Source organism: Podarcis vaucheri (assembly GCF_965113315.1).
Source record: "Podarcis vaucheri genome assembly, chromosome: 1".
NCBI classification, from domain to species: Eukaryota; Metazoa; Chordata; class Lepidosauria; order Squamata; family Lacertidae; genus Podarcis; species Podarcis vaucheri.
The window spans coordinates 110,657,789-110,677,452 of record NC_138759.1 but is presented as its reverse complement, the minus strand read 5'-3'; the positions used below and the strand labels follow the sequence as shown (position 1 = coordinate 110,677,452).

The window sequence follows — 19,664 nt, the reverse complement described above, 5'->3', positions numbered from 1 at the left end:
CTATAAATATATGGCTGCAAATGTGTGGTTGTTTATTAATTTGCTGGTTTTACCTCTGTATCGTAGGCTAGCTGTATATTCTCACATACCCCTCCCTACTCTCCACCCGGAGAAGCAAAAGATCTTAACAGAGTTCAAGGACAGGCAAAAAGACTCAAAAAGAACATGAAGCTGGGCTGTTGAGGAATGTGGCCTGGTGAGAGGAAGCGTGGCTGAGGAGGTGGTATAGCCTGGGAGACAAATAGAGAGGATGCTGAGGTTCATTTGGCTCCCAGGACTGCGGTTCACCATCATTCTCTATTGCCAGGCATGGAATCATTTAAACCTTAGTCTAGTTCAGGAGTGGGGCACTTACAGCCCTGCAAAGGCTGCTAGTCTCCAGGTCCCATCAGCCCCATCCAGCATTGCCAGTGGTTGGGAATACTTGGAGAACTGTCTAGGAACTGCTGGATGGCCACAATTTAATCACACCTGCTTTAGTTGCCTGGCAGTGAGTTAAACTTGCTTAACATGGAACCGTACAATTGTAGAGTCGGAAGGGACCACATGGGTCGTTCAGTCCAACCCTCTGCAGTGCAGGGATCTTTTGGTCAGTGTGGGACTTGAACCTGCAACCCTAAGATTAAAAGTCTTCTGCATTACCCACTGAGCTATCCTAAATTTTTGTTTAGGCATTCCACAAACATTTGTCCCACTGTGCAGTGCTTGTGATGTTACCCAGAATTACAGCCTATATATTTTCTTTGTGGGAAGAAAAAAGATTTTTAGACCTTATTTACATGTAAAAACGATGGTCTTTTACAAATCAGCTCTTGGAGGAATGCAAATAATGTATTGTATTGTTTGCATTTCCATCCTCAAATGAATGAAGTAGTTTTCCCATTGTTTTCCACCCCGTTAAAATGTGGGTTGGGCATTTATTATATTTAGAGTTACAGGTATGAGACTGCTTTCTTTCCATGTATCCCTGGAAGTATGACGCACAAGCTAGCCAGCAAAATCATGGCATTGCTTAGAGCAAGGCTTTTACAAAGTTCTCTGCAAGGTCCTTCCCCCTACTTCTATCACAAGAGGCTGGAGCCAATTTGACCAAGGCCTAGTCTGGCATTCGACTAAGTATTACACAGATTGAAATTAATTAACATGACTGAGTAAGGTCCATTAATGTCAACTGTTTTGTTCTGAGTGAAACTTAGTTGAATACACTCCTAGAGGCAGCATATTCGGGACAAAATTTGCGAAAACTTACCAGGCTATAAATTGTATCTGATCCAGCCTCATAACTGAGCCAGTATGACAGAACCTGTGGCCACACCAGTCCACTTTATAAATGCTTCTTCTCATACTTGAGGCTAGAGGACAGTGCGAGCATCATCATGAAGACAAAGAAAAAATAACTTTTGTGGACATTCTCTAACATAGCCTACTCCCATATTTTGTAGCTTTGTTTAAATAACCAGCCTCCACTCTGATATTTTGGCAGATATCACCGACAGAAGAATCTGGGAGGAGGATCACAGCAGAAGCCACCAGGAATCATCCAGCCAGTCCGCATTGCCCCATGTCACGTGGGGCATCTCTGAAACAGAGAGTGAGATCAACTATGGAGAAGTGGAACAGAGGCTAGATTTGCTTCAAGACCAGCTCAGCAGGTAAGGAGGGACATGAGGGAAAGGGCAAACCTTGGCTATCTGTCATGATTAATAATGACAACACAGTTTCTCCGGTTTGTGCCTATGAGCCCAAAGAGAGTGGCAACCCCAAAAGTTCAGCCAAAAAGGACAATTTGATCCATCATCTGAGGGAAGAGGTTTGGTTCCTTTTTCATTGCTCAGTTATTTCTATTCCCTAAAGCAGGGGTCAGCAACCTTTTTCAGCAGGGGGTCGGTCCACTGTCCCTCAGACCTTGTGGGGGACCGGACTATATTTTGGAGGGAAAAAATAAACGAATTCCTATGCCCCACAAATAACCCAGAGATGCATTTAAAATAAAAGGGTACATTCTACTCATGTAAAAACACACTGATTCCCAGACCATCTACGGGCCAGACTGAGAAGGCGATTGGGCCACATCTGGCCCCTGGGCCTTAGTTTGCCTACCCATGCCCTCCAGTATTTCCTCTGATCCCTTTTTCCATGTTTTTTTCCTTCTCCCGGAAAATGAAAGTTTGCAATGTGTGGCTGTTTCCCTCTTTGAAAAGAGTAGCCTAATGTGTCAGCTGCCTTTGAAGCATGTGTTACATTCCATTGCAAGAACATTCAATGTCTGATGTGAGAGCTATTTTGCTACTTTCTTTGTAATAAGCAACTGCAAACTCGTTCCCCACCCTGCAAAAAAGAAAAGGGAAAAGCAACTCTATAAGTGTCACTTAGTCACACTGTGCAAGGAAAACAGTTGTTTTCTTTGTCAAAATACTGTATAGGTAAGCTTCCTTTTCCTAATGCACTCCATATAATATTTCAACACTTCTCTCTTCTAAGTGCCTACGATGTTATGGTAGCAGTTGGTTAAAGAACACAGCTCTCAGCCTTGTTCAGAATAAAGTGAAGTAGAGCTGATTAGTCATACAGCACAATTCACCATATAACTGCATCTATTTCAGAGTATTCAGCATTTATTTGTTTCAGCCAGTAATGCTAAAAATAAAAATTAGCTGAAACCATAAAAATAACACGGAGTAATGAAACAATCCTAACAGCAGAATTACCCAGAATTATTTTGCAGCAGCCAAGACAAATGTACCCATTATTGATCTCTTGTTATTTGCATGTAAAAATTCTGACTTCTGGTTGACTAGTTGACCCGTGCCTTCAATAGGAAACAGAAGAATTTATTCTGCACATTTGGGGGGTGGGTAACAGAACAAAATAAGTGCTGCTGCTGCTGTTTCTTTGGCGATCATTTGCAGATGAGTAAGATTGTCTTCCATGAACACAGTTTTAACAGCGAGTCCGTAAGTGATTGTGGAGACCAATTCTGGATCCACTAGTCCTTCCACAGTGGGGACATAGGCTTCTGGGTAGGAGTTGATCATGGTAAGGGTTTGCCAAGCATGCCTTCCTCTTAGCGCGTTTCTCCCTTTTGTCCTGAGTTCGAGTGTCTTCAAAATCCATGACACCTTTGGTAAAGGCAGTTCTCCAATTGGAGCACTCGCAGGCCAGTGTTTTTCAGTTGTTGGTGTTCATACATTTTTTTAGATTTGCCTTGAGAGAGTCTTTAAACCTCTTTTGTTGACCACCAGAATTACGCTTTCCATTTTTAAGTTTGGAATAGATAATCAAACATCTGCAGAACATGACCAGTCCAATGAAGTTGATGTTGAAGAATCATTGGGGTAATAGAACAAAATAAGTGCAGGATGTATTCAACGGCTTCCTCATCATCTTAGATTTTAGGGGAGGGTATAATATTGCCCAAGGGGATCTTGGGCCTGCATTTATTGAAGAGTTACTTGCCATTCCTCATGTCAAAACACTCTTTGACATGGAAAAGGGTCATGAACTACTATGGTAGATCATCTGCTTTGCAAGCAGAATGTCTTAGCTTCAGTACCTGGCATCCTGTCTGACAGCTTGGACAGCTGCTGCCAATCAGTGTAACAGTACTGAGCAAGGTGGGCCAGTGGCCTGACCAGTAGTCAGGCATCCCCATCTAATAAAACAGAAGGGGTACCCAGTGGGGTGCCTAAAAGAGCCTTTAGAAACTTGTTCTGAGATTATGCCATAGGAAAAGAAAGCCAAAGAAAGCCACAGGCTTCAGATTCTGTGGGTTCAATTTATTTTGGAATGCATAGATCCTCCAAAATTCCAGGACCCCAGTAACAGATTGCTCTGTTTTAGTCCCAGGGCATAGTCTGAGGGACATGGGTGGCGTTGTGGTCTAAACCACTGAGCCTCTTGGGCTTGCTTTTCGGAAGGTCGCGGTTCGATTCCCTGCAACGGGGTGAGCTCCCGTTGCTCTGTCCCAGCTTCTGCCAACCTAGCAGTTCGAAAGCACACCAGTGCAAGTAGATAAATAGGTACTGCTGTGGCAGGAAGGTAAACAACGTTTCCATGCACTCTGGTTTCCGTCACGGTGTTCCATTGCTCCAGAAGCGGTTTAGTCATGCTGGCCACATAACCCAGAAAGCTGTGACAAACACCAGCTCCCTTGGCCTGAAAGTGAGATGAGCACCACAACCCCATAGTCACCTTTGACTGGACTTAACCATCCAGGGGCCCTTTACCTTTTAAAACAAACAAACAAACAAACAAACAAAAACCTTATATGGTGTAGCAACCTTGTTGAATCTGAAGAAGTCAGGATCTGCTCAGTGGCAAGACAGCAGACCACCTGGAAATCTCATCTATACCACCTTTAGTTCTATCAGCAAAGTAAGGTAGAATATAAATATAACGAATAAATAAAAGTGTACCTGTGCTTGATCCAGTAAAGAAAACCCTCAGATAATGGAATGATTTAACCTGCTCTGTTTTATAGAAATCAAACTTTCCAGTCATTTTATACCCAAAGACAATCATTTTGGTTTTTTTACCACAATGGACTTTTAGGATGCAGTCTTATACTCATCTGCAAGGACCATTGCACTCCATGAGACTTTAGCTTGAATAGAGAAGTATAGGATTGCACTGCAAAGCAGTAGAGCACACTACCGGCTGCAAAGCAAACTATCAGACCATCTTTACGATTATCCACTATCTGTTGTGGACAAAAGTATTAGACTTCGGTTGTTTCCAGATTACCTCTTATTAAGCATTCATCCTAATTGCCTTGCAAGGATGTATTTTGATGTTGCATCAAGCTATCGCTATCCAACACAAACCTGTGTATTTTCCCATCACTTCCCTTATTGCAAAAAGTCAGAATTGGTGTGGGGGTTTTTTGGAAGGGGGGACTGGATCTGTTGCCCAAGAGCATTTATTTTAATTATGCAACCTGGATTTGCTAGTACAGTGGTACCTCGGGTTACATAGGCTTCAGGTTACGGACTCTGCTAGCCCAGAAATAGTGCTTCAGGTTAAGAACTTTCCTTCAGGATAAGAACAAAAATCGTGCTCTGGCAGCGGGAAGCCCCATTAGCTAAAGTGGTACCTCAGGTTAAGAACAGTTTCAGGTTAAGAATGGACCTCCGGAACGAATTAAGTACTTAACCCGAGGTACCACTGTATGCGATTGAATCCCACCTGTGAAATAGAAGCACCCCCAGTTGACCTAGTGCATTCTATCACAATAAAGTTTTAGGTTTCTGGTGCCTACAGCTTCAGGCTGAATTACAGATTACCTATTCCTGGTCAGTTTTTCTTCAGTCGGAATCATGAGCCCTGTCAGTGCTAACCAGCCACTGATTGTTGTAAGCAAAAGGAAGCAAATCAATAAAACAACTGGTAAGATCTGATGGAACACAGATAAAATTTGCTTTGCTCAGCCTTAAGGCACAAATGAAAGTAAAGTCACCATATTTATCTTGTTGACTCCTTCTGTTTAAGAATTGGAGATTAAATTTGAAGAGGGATTTTAAGATTTACTTAATCATTCCTCAAATTGTAGGGCAGGGAAAAAGGAAAAATAATAATCTTCCTCAAGAGCCAACATAACTGCGAGTTCTTTGTTGTCCTTGCCCCACATGTGTTAAAATCGCCTGCCAAGACAGTAATAGAGTCAATATATCTATACCCAGTAACTCAATTCTAAAACACAATTTGTTCCAAGTTAATTCTATACAGAATTTCAGGTTCCCAGGGCTGATATAGATGTTAACTATTAAAAGAGAGGAAAGAGGAATCCATACTGTAATTACCAGAGAAAACATAATTCAAGCTTGTTTGTTCACTCCTCAATTTTAGGGCCATATTAAGAAAAAAAGTGACAAAGCCTTTTCCTGCTAGTTTATAAGCTTTACACCCAGGTAAAATAATTTTGTCTGAATCAATAGCGACAATCCAGGCTTCTTGTAAACAAATCATATTGTGTCTCCTAAGCCATTTTTGAAGATCATCCCCAGGGCAACAAGTGGTAGAGCCAGCAATATTCCGTGGAAACAATAGAGAGGCAGCTATTATTCCCCATTCTCTGGGGAAGAGTTCTTTGTCATTGGGACAAGGCATTTAATCAAATCGGGAAGGAAACACTCAACTTCTCCTTAATGGAAGTTCATTTCCCTGCAAGATTTCACTAGATGGTAATGAAGATGGCCTGCCATCATTCTTCTCTTTCAGGCAGCCTAGAATTAATCTGTGGCCCAGAATTGTCAAAAACATAATTTGCTGTCAAACAGTCTCCTCTTTCTCTCTTAGCCTGGGTTAGCACTGGGTAATACAGGAATCATGTTGGGATCTGCTGGATTTTTATCTGCACATGCAAACTTGGGTATTTAGCCTTGTGGTTGACTAAAGGGTTTTCTTGGTTTACATTTTTCAAATATAGGGGGAGGAACCAAAGGTGGCTTGTCCCCCCACCACCACCACCCATTTCCTTTTTTGACATCCTGCTTAAGGCACCTGCAGATTTTCAGTATTTTGCAGAAAGCACATACTGAAACTTTATGTTTGTGCCATTTATGTGGATTAAAGGGCTCTGTTGTCCTTGTCCAACAAATCCACTTAAGAAAACTGTTTGCAGTTAGGAAAGTGATACAGAAATGAGAAGTGCAGGATGAATGAATGATTTTTATGTATCTGCCCAAAAAACAAATCAGAATGAATCCTCAATAAAAACCTGACAGCCTTATCTTTACGTAAGCTTTGTGCAAGTAAATCAGGATGAATGCTTAATAAATAGGCTCTCTTAGCTACTGTTCTTACAATTTATAGGGAGTTTGGGCAGGGGCCTGGACTCTCAGGTTAGTGAGTGTAGATTTGCAGCCTGAATTTTAGTACATGATTTGGCAGTCGTCATCAATTATGGCAGATTACTTGTCAGCTGATACATTTTATATTAATGACAGGAGCAAGCTAGGAATAAATCACACAAAGTAAAGTGGAGTTTATTTGGGGGGGAAACAGGATCTGCACAGGAATATCAGGCCTAATGAGCACATCAACTCTTTTTCTGTCTTGCCCCCATGAAGCAGTTGCAGAGACTGAAGGTTCCTGCCTTCCCACAACTGCCTAAGGCCCCTCAATAAAACAAATGTTCAGTAAAACATATTGGAGATGGATAATCCAGGCAACTCTGAACAATATCCCATTACAGTGGTACCTCGGGTTCATTACTTAATTCGTTCCGGAGGTCCGTACTTAACCTGAAACTGTTCTTAACCTGAAGCACCACTTTAGCTAATGGGGCCTCCTGCTGTTGAAGCACAATTTCTGTTCTCATCCTGAAGCAAGGTTCTTAACCTGAAGCACTATTTCTGGGTTAGCAGAGTCTGTAACCTGAAGCGTACGTACCCTGAAGCGTATGTAACCTGAGGTACCACTGTACATCAGTGCTCTGTAATCTGAGATGATTGGCTGAGTATAGGCTCCTAAACATCAGAAATTTGCTAGAGTTCAGTCACTAAAATGGATCCTATCTTAACTGTAAAACAAAAATGTTGTAGCTGTCCCCTGAATTTAGAAATGGGCATGAAATGGGCATGAAAACAGAAGATATCCTTTGGCACAACCTTTCGGTTTCTGAAGGCTGAAGTATCTCACAGGACCACGCCCCTTCCCTTTTGCAAGTGGAATAAATCTTGTAAACGGGCACAGAAAAGACTTGCAAGAAAGCAGCACTGCATCTAATTGGAAATTGGCCTTTGTCCAGCCTTTTATTTTTTTAATAAAAAAATAAAATGAAATCATTTCCCTAGGATTCCATTACTGTCAGCACTTTTGTCATGACAAATGGGCAATTTCATCCTGAATTGACAAACTCAGTCTATATTAGTCACCGAGTGCTCCTGGGCACATTGTACTGTACATTTTAACAAGCAATTTAAAGCCGATATAAGACTTCCCTTGCATTCTATGAGCCAATAAAGCCTGAATAGCTGTGGCCTAATTTCCAGTGGAAAAAAGAAGATAAAAATGCAGCAACATGACATATGTTACAAGACAGCAGGTAGCAGGAAGCATGCAGAGAGCTCTGTCTGCTGCTTCCTGCCTGACAAACCTTTGGTGGTTTCGGATAATCATTTGCAGTGGAGCAGCTTACCTGAGAACTCAGCGCTGTGGCTCTAACTGAGAACTGGTGAAAACTGCCACTGCATTTTCACTTCCTTGGATTTCTGATCAGTTGACAGAGTGTAGTGAGTGTTTATTTATTTCATTTGTAAATTAAATCTAACTTACTTTTTTGACAACAAAGCGCCCAAGGTGACTCACAACAGTTTAAGAGCAACATGTAACCACATCAAAGTAGCAAAATGCTGTTCGTAACAGAGAGATAAAACAAGAAGCAACGGTAGCAAAATCCACAATAGCAGGAAACCCTCCCCCTCCCCCCAAATAATACAAATTAAGACAGATCAAACACCTGGCAAATATGGAAGCATCTTTTTTTCTGCTTGCCTGGAAGCAAGCTAAGAAAGAGGCAGGCAGGCAGGCTTCCCAAGGAAGGGAGTCCCAGAGACTTGGCAACACTAGTGAGAATTCCCTGCTGTGTGTCTGAGCTTCAGTGAATGGAGGAAGGCTTTTAATGAGAGATTCCCCTGCGTGTTGAGCAAGCAACCACCATAGTGAACATTGATCAAGGAAGGGTTTTGCATGGAAACCCCTGCGGGAACAAAGGGGAAACCTATCCATTTTCACAGCAGCTCTAACCTGAGATCATTAGGATCACCGTTTTAGAACTGTTTACCTGAGAAAAGGTATCTTGCTAGTACATCCAGGTTATTTCATAGTTCCTGCACAGGTAGTACCGGGGGAGAGCATGCCAGTCCCCAATAAATATTATTTCTCTTTCAGAAATTGAACATGTTCAGGATCGAATGTTATTTTGACATGCATTACAGTGGTACCTCGGGTTAAGTACTTAATTTGTTCTGGAGGTCCATTCTTAACCTGAAACTGTTCTTAACCTGAAGCACCACTTTAGCTAATGGGGCCTCCTGCTGCTGCCGCGCCGCCAGAGCACAAATTCTGTTCTCATCCTGAAGCAAAGTTCTTAACCCGGGGTACTATTTCTGGGTTAGCGGAGTCTGTAAACTGAAGCGTCTGTAACCTGAAGCATCTGTAACCTGAAGCGTATGTAACCTGAGGTACCACTGTACCTGTATTTGTCTTTCAGAAATTGAACATGGGGCACAAAACTTCACCTTTTTCTCCTCCTTCCACCGAACCTCTCCTATAATAGTACACACACACACACACACACACACTGGTGCAGCCATTGAGCTCCTATCTGAGATTTGAAGAAGGGGCTCCTTAGACCAAATCTGAAATGATCTACTCCTTCCCTAAAGCTAAATTGGTCCCCTGACCTGGGATCAGGCACAAACTTTGAAAGCGTTCTTCTGCCACTGAATTCCAGCTGTTCAAAAGCTGCCTGCAATCTGCTCTGTTGTGGGCTGTCGTGCAAACTACCTCCCACCCAAAGAAGATACATTAGCTATCTTCAGATATCTCAAGGGCTGTCACATGGAGAATGGAGCAAGATTGTTTTCTCCTGGTCCACAGGCTAGGACCCGGACCAATGGATTCAAATGACAAGAAAGGAGGTTTCCGACTAAACATCAGGAAGAACTTGCTGGCAGTAAGAGCTGTCCGACAGTGGAACAGACTCCCTTGGAGGTTTTAAAGCAGAGTTTGGATGGCCATCCATCATGTGTGATGTAGCTGGGGGTGGACTAGATGGCCCTTGGTGTCCCTTCCAACTCCACACTTCTTTGATTCTGTAAAAGAAAACTGCTTGCCATAGAGTGCCATAAGGAATCTTCTCCCCCTGTTTATTCCTGTTCACAAGTATTAAGTGAAGTTACTGCAAGTTGTGGCTTGTTCTTTCTTGCCAAAACTGTGCTATCCCTACAAACATATTTACTGATCTCTTGTTACTTTCCCAGGCTTGAATCCCAAATGACTTCTGACATTCAAACCATCCTACAGCTGCTGCAGAGACAATCGGCACTTGTTCCACCTGCCTATAGCATGGTGGCCACTGGGGCAGATTATCAGAGGCCAGCTGTCCGAATAGTGCAAAGTCTTCACCCCATAGCATCTATTAAAACGGACAGAAGCTTCAGTCCGTCACAGGTATGCATCTGTATACAAATATACGTCAGTGGCTTCCTGTGGTTTATTCGGCTGTGTCCTTTCATGGGCAAGAATTCACGTCATCAGGTGCATGCATATACGAGCATGAGAAAAGCCCTGTTGGGTGAGATCAAGGGTCCTTCTCTAGGCCAGCAACCTGTTACCCACAGTGGCCAACCTATGGGATACCTATGGGAGCCCCACAAACACAGCCCCCTGCCAAAGTCGTTCCCAGCAGAAGCACAGTGCCTCTGATTCAGCGTATACTCACTAGGACTGTTAGCTACTGATAACATTGTCCCTGTGAATTTATCTGTGTCTATTAGACAAGCTATTGCCTATGAAAGTAGGGGTGTTTATTTGTGTAGGTATACATCTTACAATAATGCCAGAGACCCAATTTCAGACCCTCCAAGTTTTTCAGGGACACTGTCCCAGATTTACAAAAGCCATCCTGGTTTCTGATTTGATCCTAGAATGTCCCACTTTTTCTTAGGACATCCCTATTTTCATCAGAGAAATGTTGGAGGGTATGGAGTTATGTGACACCCCCCCCCCAAGCCAAGGAGATAAGTAACTATACAACCTTTAGAAGACATCTGAAAACAACCCTGTATAGGGAAGTTTTTAAATGTTTAATGTTTTATTATGTTTTATATGTGTTGGAAGCTGCCCAGAGTGGCTGGGGCAAGCCAGTCAGATGGGCGGGGTATAAATGATTTTTTAAAATAGCATTATTATAGAATAGGACGTCCCTATTTTCATCAGAGAAGTGTTGGAGGGTATGCAGCTTTCACAAAGAGACTTTCACTTTTAGGTTTTCATTAGAAATGGACTCTTCAAAATGCTTTCTGACCCTGCTGTTGTTTGGTTTCATTTCTTAGTGTCCTGAATTTCTAGACCTTGAAAAATCAAAACTGAAATCCAAAGAATCTCTCTCGAGCGGAGTGCATCTTAACACAGCCTCAGAAGACAACCTGGCATCCTTTCTGGAACAGGAGCAGGCCCAGTCTTTAGAGCTGCCCCAACAACATCATCGTAAGGCTTACCTCCACCAAATCAGACACCCATCCTTGCCAGATTCTTCCCTAAGCACTGTAGGAATCTTGGGTCTCCATAGGCATGTTTCTGATCCTGGTCTTCCTGGGAAATAACCCTTTTATACTCTTACATCACCTAAAATGTAAGTGCTTTTAATGGCTGGGTTTCCCCCCTTTTTTATTTTGTATTTAAATCCTCTATACTTGACTCAGGGGCTGCAAGGATATACCATTATATGCAAAAGTACTGTATATTTTCCTAACTTTGTAGCTTATAAGGTAAGGTTAACCAGTAACAATGTAAATATATAAATATATACATATATATATATATATATAAACAAACTGTATGTTCCAAATATAAAGCTGCCAGCATTCTCAAGGCACCTTATATTTTTTAATTTTTTAAAAAGCACCTGCATGTTTGGAAATGATGATGGATCTGTTGCATGGAGACTACTATTTACTGTTTTCAACGAAACCCTATTTTACTGCGGATATGCCTTCCAAAAAAAGCACCCAATAATAATGGTCAACACAGAAATTACTTTTTTTTTTAAAGAGCTACTCTGCAGCTCCAGCAAAAAATAAATAAATAAAATTTCAATTTACCTTTTGAAAATTATACAGTGGCCATTCCGGCACTGAACTTCTTCCCCCCCCCCTTTTATAATCAACACAACCATACCATGGCTTGGATAAAAGACTACAGTAGCTAAGCCTTCTGTGTTTTGGAAGTCATTCATGTAACACACCATTAGCAAAAATAGGTGACTTTTAAAAATAAAACTGCTAGGGCAACTGAGCTGCACAGTGGAAAGCATCATCAATGACTTGCACCCCCATTAACTGAATGATGTCATTAAAAAAACCAACTTATTTTCTCTTTATTAAAACCACATCAGTACCTATAAGCTGCCACCTTACAAAAGGCAGTTAGCTGTCAAGAGACCCTCAAACATAATCAAATGCAATAAATATAATTTATACATAACACAGAAGACTTTGTTCCTTTTGTTCAATGCAGAAAGCTGAGAGATGGAAATATTTGGCTCCTTTTTATAATGGACATGGTTGCGTTTTGAGAACTCTCTCTTAATTTTCTACACACACGGGGGGGGAGGGGGGAAGAGACTGATCCAGTTGTGTTCTTACATTATCAGAAGGGTTTTCAACCATCAGGTACCTCTGCTAATGGAAGGAGGCGACCTGCAAATTTGCTCTTCCTCCTGAAATCCCACTACCACCACTTTCCACCATGTTCTAGAGACTCCCTGAACTCTATGCAGCTGATTTTTGGGAGGTGTTGCTGGGAGGAGAAATTAGCAAAAATGCCCCCACTCTTCCTCCATTAGCAGATGCCTTCACTGGATCGAAACTCTTTCCATTGGCTGCAAGAGCACCAGTTGGGTTCTGCCCAATTAGATAAACCACTTCAACGTGGTTTTCCACCTGGGTTATTTTTTAACCTTAGGGCATTCTCACACAATGGCACCAAAGTTGCCCATTCATATAAAACTCCTTACATGTTAAATTTGTTCCTTCCGGGTAGTGGAGCACAATGGGTAGTCTCGATCCATTCTAGTGCAGTACCCACACACTGCGAGGGACAAGGGGTGGTCGCCGTAGGGCTCAGTAGAGCCTTGGTTTTCTTCTGATCCTTGGCACACTCTCAAATGCAAGCATGCAAATGTAGAATAGGTGAAAGGTAAAGGACCCCTGGACAGTTAAGTCCAATCAAAGGCGACTATGGGGTTGCGGCTCTCATCTCACTTTCAGGCCGAGGGAGTCAGCATTTGTCCACAGACAACTTTCTGGGTCATATGACCAACTAGACTAAACCACTTCTGGAGCAACGGAACACCGTGACATAAGCTAGGGTGCACAGAAACACTGTTTGCCCTCCCGCCACAGCAGTACCTATTTATCTACTTGCACTGGCATGCTTTCAAATTGCTAGGTGGGCAGGAGCTGGGACAGAGCAACAGGAGCTCACTCCATTGTGGGGATTTGAACCGCCGACCTTCCGATCAACAAGCCGTGCTGTTACGGGAACCAGAAGGTCTATCCATACACTGCTGTGTCTCTGTCCACTCCCACCCTACCCTGCTTCTGAACCAAGGCAAAAGTAGTGGGAAAATAGAAACTGGCTGTATTGAACCTTATGGTGACCCATCCATTAAAAAAGCAGTGTATCTGCACTAGGATAGAGTATCTCCAAAGTGTGCTTATTGTGAACATGCATTCCCTAAACACATATTGAAGCAACACTATTCATTGAAGTGAATGGGGAGAGGGGAATAGTTCCCAGAAAGTTAGTGTAATATGGAAGCATTCCTAAAGATATATACGGTATGTACGATTGAGTGTTCAGTCGGCAGAACAGAAGACTCTTAATCTCAGGGTTGTGGGTTCGAGCCTCACATTGAGCAAAAAGATACCTGCATTGCAGCGGGTTGGAATCGATGACTTGTGGTCCCTTCCACCTCTACAATTCTAGGATTCCAATATATGCCTCAATGTACATATATATATATATATATATGCACACCTCTTCGAGTACAGCTGTAAACCTTATTTCTAACTAAGTAAACCAGGTAAGTCTATCCGGTGTCCAAAGCTGACTCTACAAGAGTAAATTTTTCAAAGATCCATAGGTGTTAAATACAGTCTATACTGCATGTGCATAATGCTTTGCGAATACTTAAGATTTAATTTTATTAAAATATAACACGCTTCAAACGTCGTGTTTGTTTTAGAAGAGAACTGACCTTTCTCACTACGGTATTTGCCCAAGTCAAAGCAGCCACGTAATTCCTTAAACTTAAATAAAAGCTTTAAGATGGGAATCTACCAAAAGTGATCCAAGTCAGTTAATTTCTTTAGGTCCGTGATGTGGTGTGAGGAGAAGAGGAAAATAAAAATAAAAATGAGGGAGGCACCAACAGCAGGAAGAATGTAAAAAGCAAGACCAATATCCTAAAATTACTATTTAATAAAGGGATGGGGAATTATTGTTTAATAGAGGGGTGCTTCTTTTAAAGCAGCAGTGGGGGACCTTTGGCTATTGCTGAACTACAATTCCCATCAGCCACAGCCAGCATGGCCAATTGTCAGGAATGATGATGCTCTAGTCCAGCAATATCTGAAGGCACATGCATTCCCTCCATCCCTGATTTAATAGGAAATAGGACGTGGGTGGCACTGTGGGTTAAACCACAGAGCCTAGGACTTGCCAATCCGAAGGTTGGCGGTTCAAATCCCTGCGACGGGGTGAGCTCCCATTGCTCAGTCCCTGCTCCTGCCAACCTAGCAGTTCGAAAGCACGTCAAAGTGCAAGTAGATAAATAGGTACCGCTCCAGCGGGAAGGTAAACTGCGTTTCCGTGCGCTGCTCTGGTTCGCCAGAAGCGGCTTAGTCATGCTGGCCACATGACCTGGAAGCTGTATGCCGGCTCCCTTGGCCAATAAAGCAAGATGAGCGCCGCAACCCCAGAGTCGGTCACGACTGGACCTAATGGTCAGGGGTCCCTTTACCTTTACCTTTTAGGACTGCGTTGTAACAATCATACATGATCATGAGTAGCACTGCCAGGCTTTTCTGATGGTCCATGTTGGACGTATACAGACATTCCTACATATATTCTGTAGATGAAGAGAACCAAACTGCTTTCGGAATTACCAGTTTAATAACAATTGTAACGTATAAGGCTTTGCATTGTTTGTGTTTATGGGACACACTTATGGGGATGAGTGTGCAAGCCTTTTGAGATCCACCAGGACTTTTTGAGCTCCCAAGATTGGTCGACAGGGTCTATGCCCGTTAAAGGCAACGTTTTGCCATTCCTCTGGGGGACTTGGAAAGATCACCTGTGTGACAGGGAAATGTCACCACGAGGTGACAACATTCGCCCCGCTTTTTTTGGGGGGGCAGTTTCTTTGTTTCATAAATGTGCTTCGGCGTGTGAAATCAAGTTCGGAGCTTATGAAGTGCTACAATAGGAAAGCTAATGTTGTATTTCACATGGCTGGTCTCAATTTCACAGATGGAGAGTACCTTTATAACCACAAAGGAATTACCTGTCAAAAGTGTGAACTCAGCCCGGGACAAAAGCAGCAAATCACCCTCGATTCCCGAAAGAGCTTGACAAATGGACGTTTTGTTTACATATTCTAAAGTTACGTTTGATTCAAAAATTGTGCTCAGAAACTTTTAGACTAGGGTGGGAACCTCAGGCCTCTAGGTCTCTATTGGATGCCTGGAACTCTTGCCCAGGCCACTCCCATTCCCAGGCTGTGCCCTCGAACTTTAAAAATGTTCTCTTGCTTGCCCAGAAAGGTGGTGTAGAGGTGTATAGGTGAGGCCTGACATTTGCATGGTGAGAACCCATGTCTACTGTTTCAATGGTAAGAGACACATCTTTTTCTCTGCTTTGGTCTTTAGTCTCCACAACCACTGGTATGTGCCCCCTGCCCCAGGTGGGGGGAGCTGAAAAACATTCCCCACTCCACTTTTAATAGGGGGGGGGGTGCTTATTTCTTCATGTGCATTAATACAGCAGCCTGCCTTTCCCCCACTCTCCAGTTTCTTGTCAACATCAGCTTGCAGTTTGATTAAAATACCGTATTTTTCGCTCTATAAGACGCACCAGACCACAAGACGCACCTAGTTTTTGGAGGAGGAAAACAAGAAAAAAAATATTCTGGATCTCAGAAGCCAGAATAGCAAGAGGGATCACTGCGTAGTGAAAGCAGCAATCCCTCTTGCTGTTCTGGCTTCTGGGATAGCTGCGCAGCCTGCATTCGCTCCAGAAGACGCACACACATTTCCCCTTACTTTTTAGGAGGGAAAAAGTGAGTCTTATAGAGCAAAAAATACGGTATGTACAGGAGATGATGTCATCTTCTTCCGCTGTGCTTGTCACAAGCGTTATTCCATTATTTAAAAACAACCACCCTACTTCTCTCAAATATTTGGTGCCACTCTTTTCTCTTGCATATTTTATCTGCATGATGCTTCCCAAATGGTGTGAATATAGAAGCTGCCTTAACCCTAACCCTTTGTGCCTGCCCGTTATTCCTTCAGGTCTTCCTTACCCAACTCCCTCCTTCTTTCCCTGCTGGCTGGAGCTGGGGGGGGGGTGCAGTCCAAAAATAGCTAAAGGTCACCAGCTTCATGAAGGCTGCTCCATGTGTTTTCTTCTCTCTGCCCCCTAGACTGATGTCCTGCTCCTTTTCTCCCCAGTCTTAAGAGCCACAGGTTTGCCTGTATGCAACATTGTGTAAGGGGGAAAGAGGTCGGGTGGCCTGCTGGTTTTTATGTCACAAAGGCATTCGCAGTCTTAGGTAGGAACCTAGGAAAATGCCTTATAGTGAGTTAGGCCATTGCTCTATCCAGTTCAGGATTGTCTGCAATGACTGGCAGTGGCTGTCCAGGGTTTCAGACAGTGGACCTTCCCAGTCTCAGCACTACCGAGCGTGTGTTCACATTACGGCCTTGTTTCTGCGGTTCATTTCTCAGATCTTTCCCTCCAGCTTCTTTTGTGCCAAATTCGTTCCAAGGGGGGTGTTGAGGGGCAGGGATGTCTTTGCCCTATGTATAGGCTAGAGATAACTTAGGAACAGCTTAAGGGCTCTGGTCAGTGTGAAACCAGTTTGAGAAACAACACATTGAACCATAGTGCCTTATAACAAGGTAAAGGGACCCCTGACCATTAGGTCCAGTCGTGACCGACTCTGGGGTTGCGGCGCTCATCTCGCTTTATTGGCCAAGGGAGCCGGCATACAGCTTCCGGGTCATGTGGCCAGCATGACTAAGCCACTTCTGCTGAACCAGAGCAGTGCACGGAAACACCGTTTACCTTCCCGCCGGAGCGGTACCTATTTATCTACTTGCACTTTGACGTGCTTTCGAACTGCTAGGTTGGCAGGAGCAGGGACCGAGCAACGGGAGCTCACCCCATTGTGGGGATTCGAACCACCGACCTTCTGATTGGCAAGTCCTAGGCTCTGTGGTTTAACCCACAGTGCCACCCGTGTCCCGCCTTATAACAAAGCACAGGTTAAATATCCATTTTGGATAACACTGTGTGAACATGGATTAAAAACCCAGCCCCGGAAACGCAGTGTGTGCACAGTAAGTGGCAGTGTGAACACAACCCTAATGATGCCAGAGGTTGAACCTGAAACTTTCTACAAAAAAGAAGTGCTTTACCACTGAGCTACGCTCCTCCCCATCTTGCCGTGGCTTCCCTCTAGGAACAAGAACATTTGGGAGCTTTCGACACTGTAAAAGGCCACATGGTCTTTCAACCGCATCCTACTGGCTTCTCTACTCTCTCATCTTTTGAGTGGCACCTCTCCATCCAGGCTGGGAAAGCAGTCCTGAGTACGATGTCAGATCCACAGGACTTACAGGAACACTATAGGGAGATATACATTCTATTCATGCAGCCCAATGCAATGTCTTGCTGTGCTCAGTTGGGCTTACTCCTCTGTAAGTGTGCACAGGGATTGTAGCTTTCAAATGCCTACTTTAATTAAAATCCCTATCTGTTTGCTCTGTACAATCCCCGTTCTGTCATATATAATGTCCCATGTGAATTAAGCACTCTTATGTGCTTAGTTTTTATACAGCTTGGAATCAGCCTGACTCTCTCATCAGCCCTCCAGTACTGATACATTTGAAAGGATAATGCTCCATCAGCTGTGGCTCACTAGCTCAAAGAAAGGAAGGAAGGAAAGCCTATTAGTGGTCATGTATCAGCATAGCCCTGCTACAAGAGTTCAAAATGTGTTATAATTGAATAGGTTTCTATGTGAAAACCAATGATTTTTTAAAGATCTATTTAACATATAACAAATCCCCACTGGCACATAAAAATGCTTGCACTTATGTCATTAAACTATCATTTCTAGTTATACTATATGCCTGTTGCAAAACAAATGGCTCTTTTACTTTATTCCTTGCATTCTTTTTTTAGGCCAGCTGTGCTTTCCTTTATATTCTCTGCTACATTGCCCCATCACTGGATCCTAAATGCACATGTTCTAAACATGTCAATGAGAACGCTCTCATCACTAACCAGTGAAACTCTAGGAGTTTGGATTTGATATCCCACTTTATCACTACCCGAAGGAGTCTCAAAGTGGCTGACATTCTCCTTTCCCTTCCTCCCCCACAACAAACACTCTGTGAGGTGAGTGGGGCTGAGAGACTTCAGAGAAGTGTGACTAGCCCAAGGTCACCCAGCAGCTGCATGTGGAGGAGCAGGGAAGCGAACCCGGTTCACCAGATTACGAGTCCACCACTCTTAACCACTGGCTCACACTTAAGGCAGTAACGCTGAGATCCTTTAAGGAACTCGTTGACTCTCACCTGAGTTTATCGTGAGCCTATGCGTTAAGGTGAAAGCCATTTCAGTCGCTGTGGTAAACTAATGTGAACTTTCTTCTCTCTATAAATTGAATTATTTACTACTACTCGGTCCAAACTGAAAAGATGACACCTAAAATATTGTAATGGGGAACTGTCTTATAAGCAGAGATTAACCGTGAGATTCTGTGTCCACTCTGAAGTCCCATTGAATTTATTGAGACTTATTCTCAGCTCAATACGTGTAGGAAGTTTCAGCCTAAAAAAGCTTGTTGATCTTATTAAAAGAAGGCTTGAAGAGCAACAGTAGTATTCTGCAGTTATAGTCCAGGGATGAACATGAATCAGAGCACTTCAGAAGCTTTAGGTACCTGCACTAACAGCTAGCAGTGGAATGTTAGTAATTAGGTTAGAAATTAAAAAAGGTTCCAAGTCCACAAATCTGAATGCACACAGTAATCGTCCGTTCCAGAAATATCAGTTATACAAGATGGAGCTCCAATATTCTTGAATCCTGAGGAAATTTAAGCCAGTTAAAGCAGGGCTAAGCTTTTTGTGCCCCCAAACCAGCTGCAAACGAAAACAACAAACTGGCCCTCAAAACCTTTTTTTAGTTATTTCAGTAATTTTTATTAGGTTCTCCTGAAATTTAGCTTATTTACATCACGGTGGTGGCATGCAGTCTGAGCCTTCTGCCTGAAGTTTAGATACAGATGCATCTGTAGAACTGAAGGGTTGTATGGTTGCTATTTTCTCTGAGCTTTAGTTGTGCCTCACTGAAGCAAGGAAGCCTTGGTTTGTTTATACCCACATTTGCATTTCTCCTCTCCAGCTATCAGGAGCAAGCCACCAGATGTTTGGCAGCATGGAGATAGGCCAGCTCAAATTGCCCTTGGAAGATTTTGCTTCTGCTAGTCATACGGATCGCCACATATGGCAGTAGTTTAAAATGTTCTAGATGGCTTCGCTATTTTTGTATGTGTGTTTTTTAATGCTTAAGGCCATTCATGATTTTAATTGAAAGAGATGCAAGTATCATGTCCCAGGTTGGACAAACAGGGGGTTTAAGGGAGAGGC

At 43.0% G+C, this 19,664-nt stretch overlaps 1 protein-coding gene across 12 annotated transcripts in view; it reads left to right on the top strand.

The window, feature by feature from the left end:
- The window catches only part of KCNH7 (potassium voltage-gated channel subfamily H member 7), a 262,143-nt gene extending 250,149 nt beyond the window's left edge, over positions 1–11,994 (top strand). For all 12 annotated transcript variants that reach the window (XM_082197448.1, XM_082197446.1, XM_082197447.1 and 9 more), the window contains 3 exons: positions 1,484–1,652; positions 9,984–10,173; positions 11,058–11,994. In XM_082197448.1, coding sequence (XP_082053574.1) covers positions 1,484–1,652; positions 9,984–10,173; positions 11,058–11,327 — 629 coding nt within the window. In that variant the 3' untranslated portion in view covers positions 11,328–11,994. The remainder of the gene's footprint in view (positions 1–1,483; positions 1,653–9,983; positions 10,174–11,057) is intronic.
- The last annotated feature ends 7,670 nt before the right edge of the window (positions 11,995–19,664 follow it).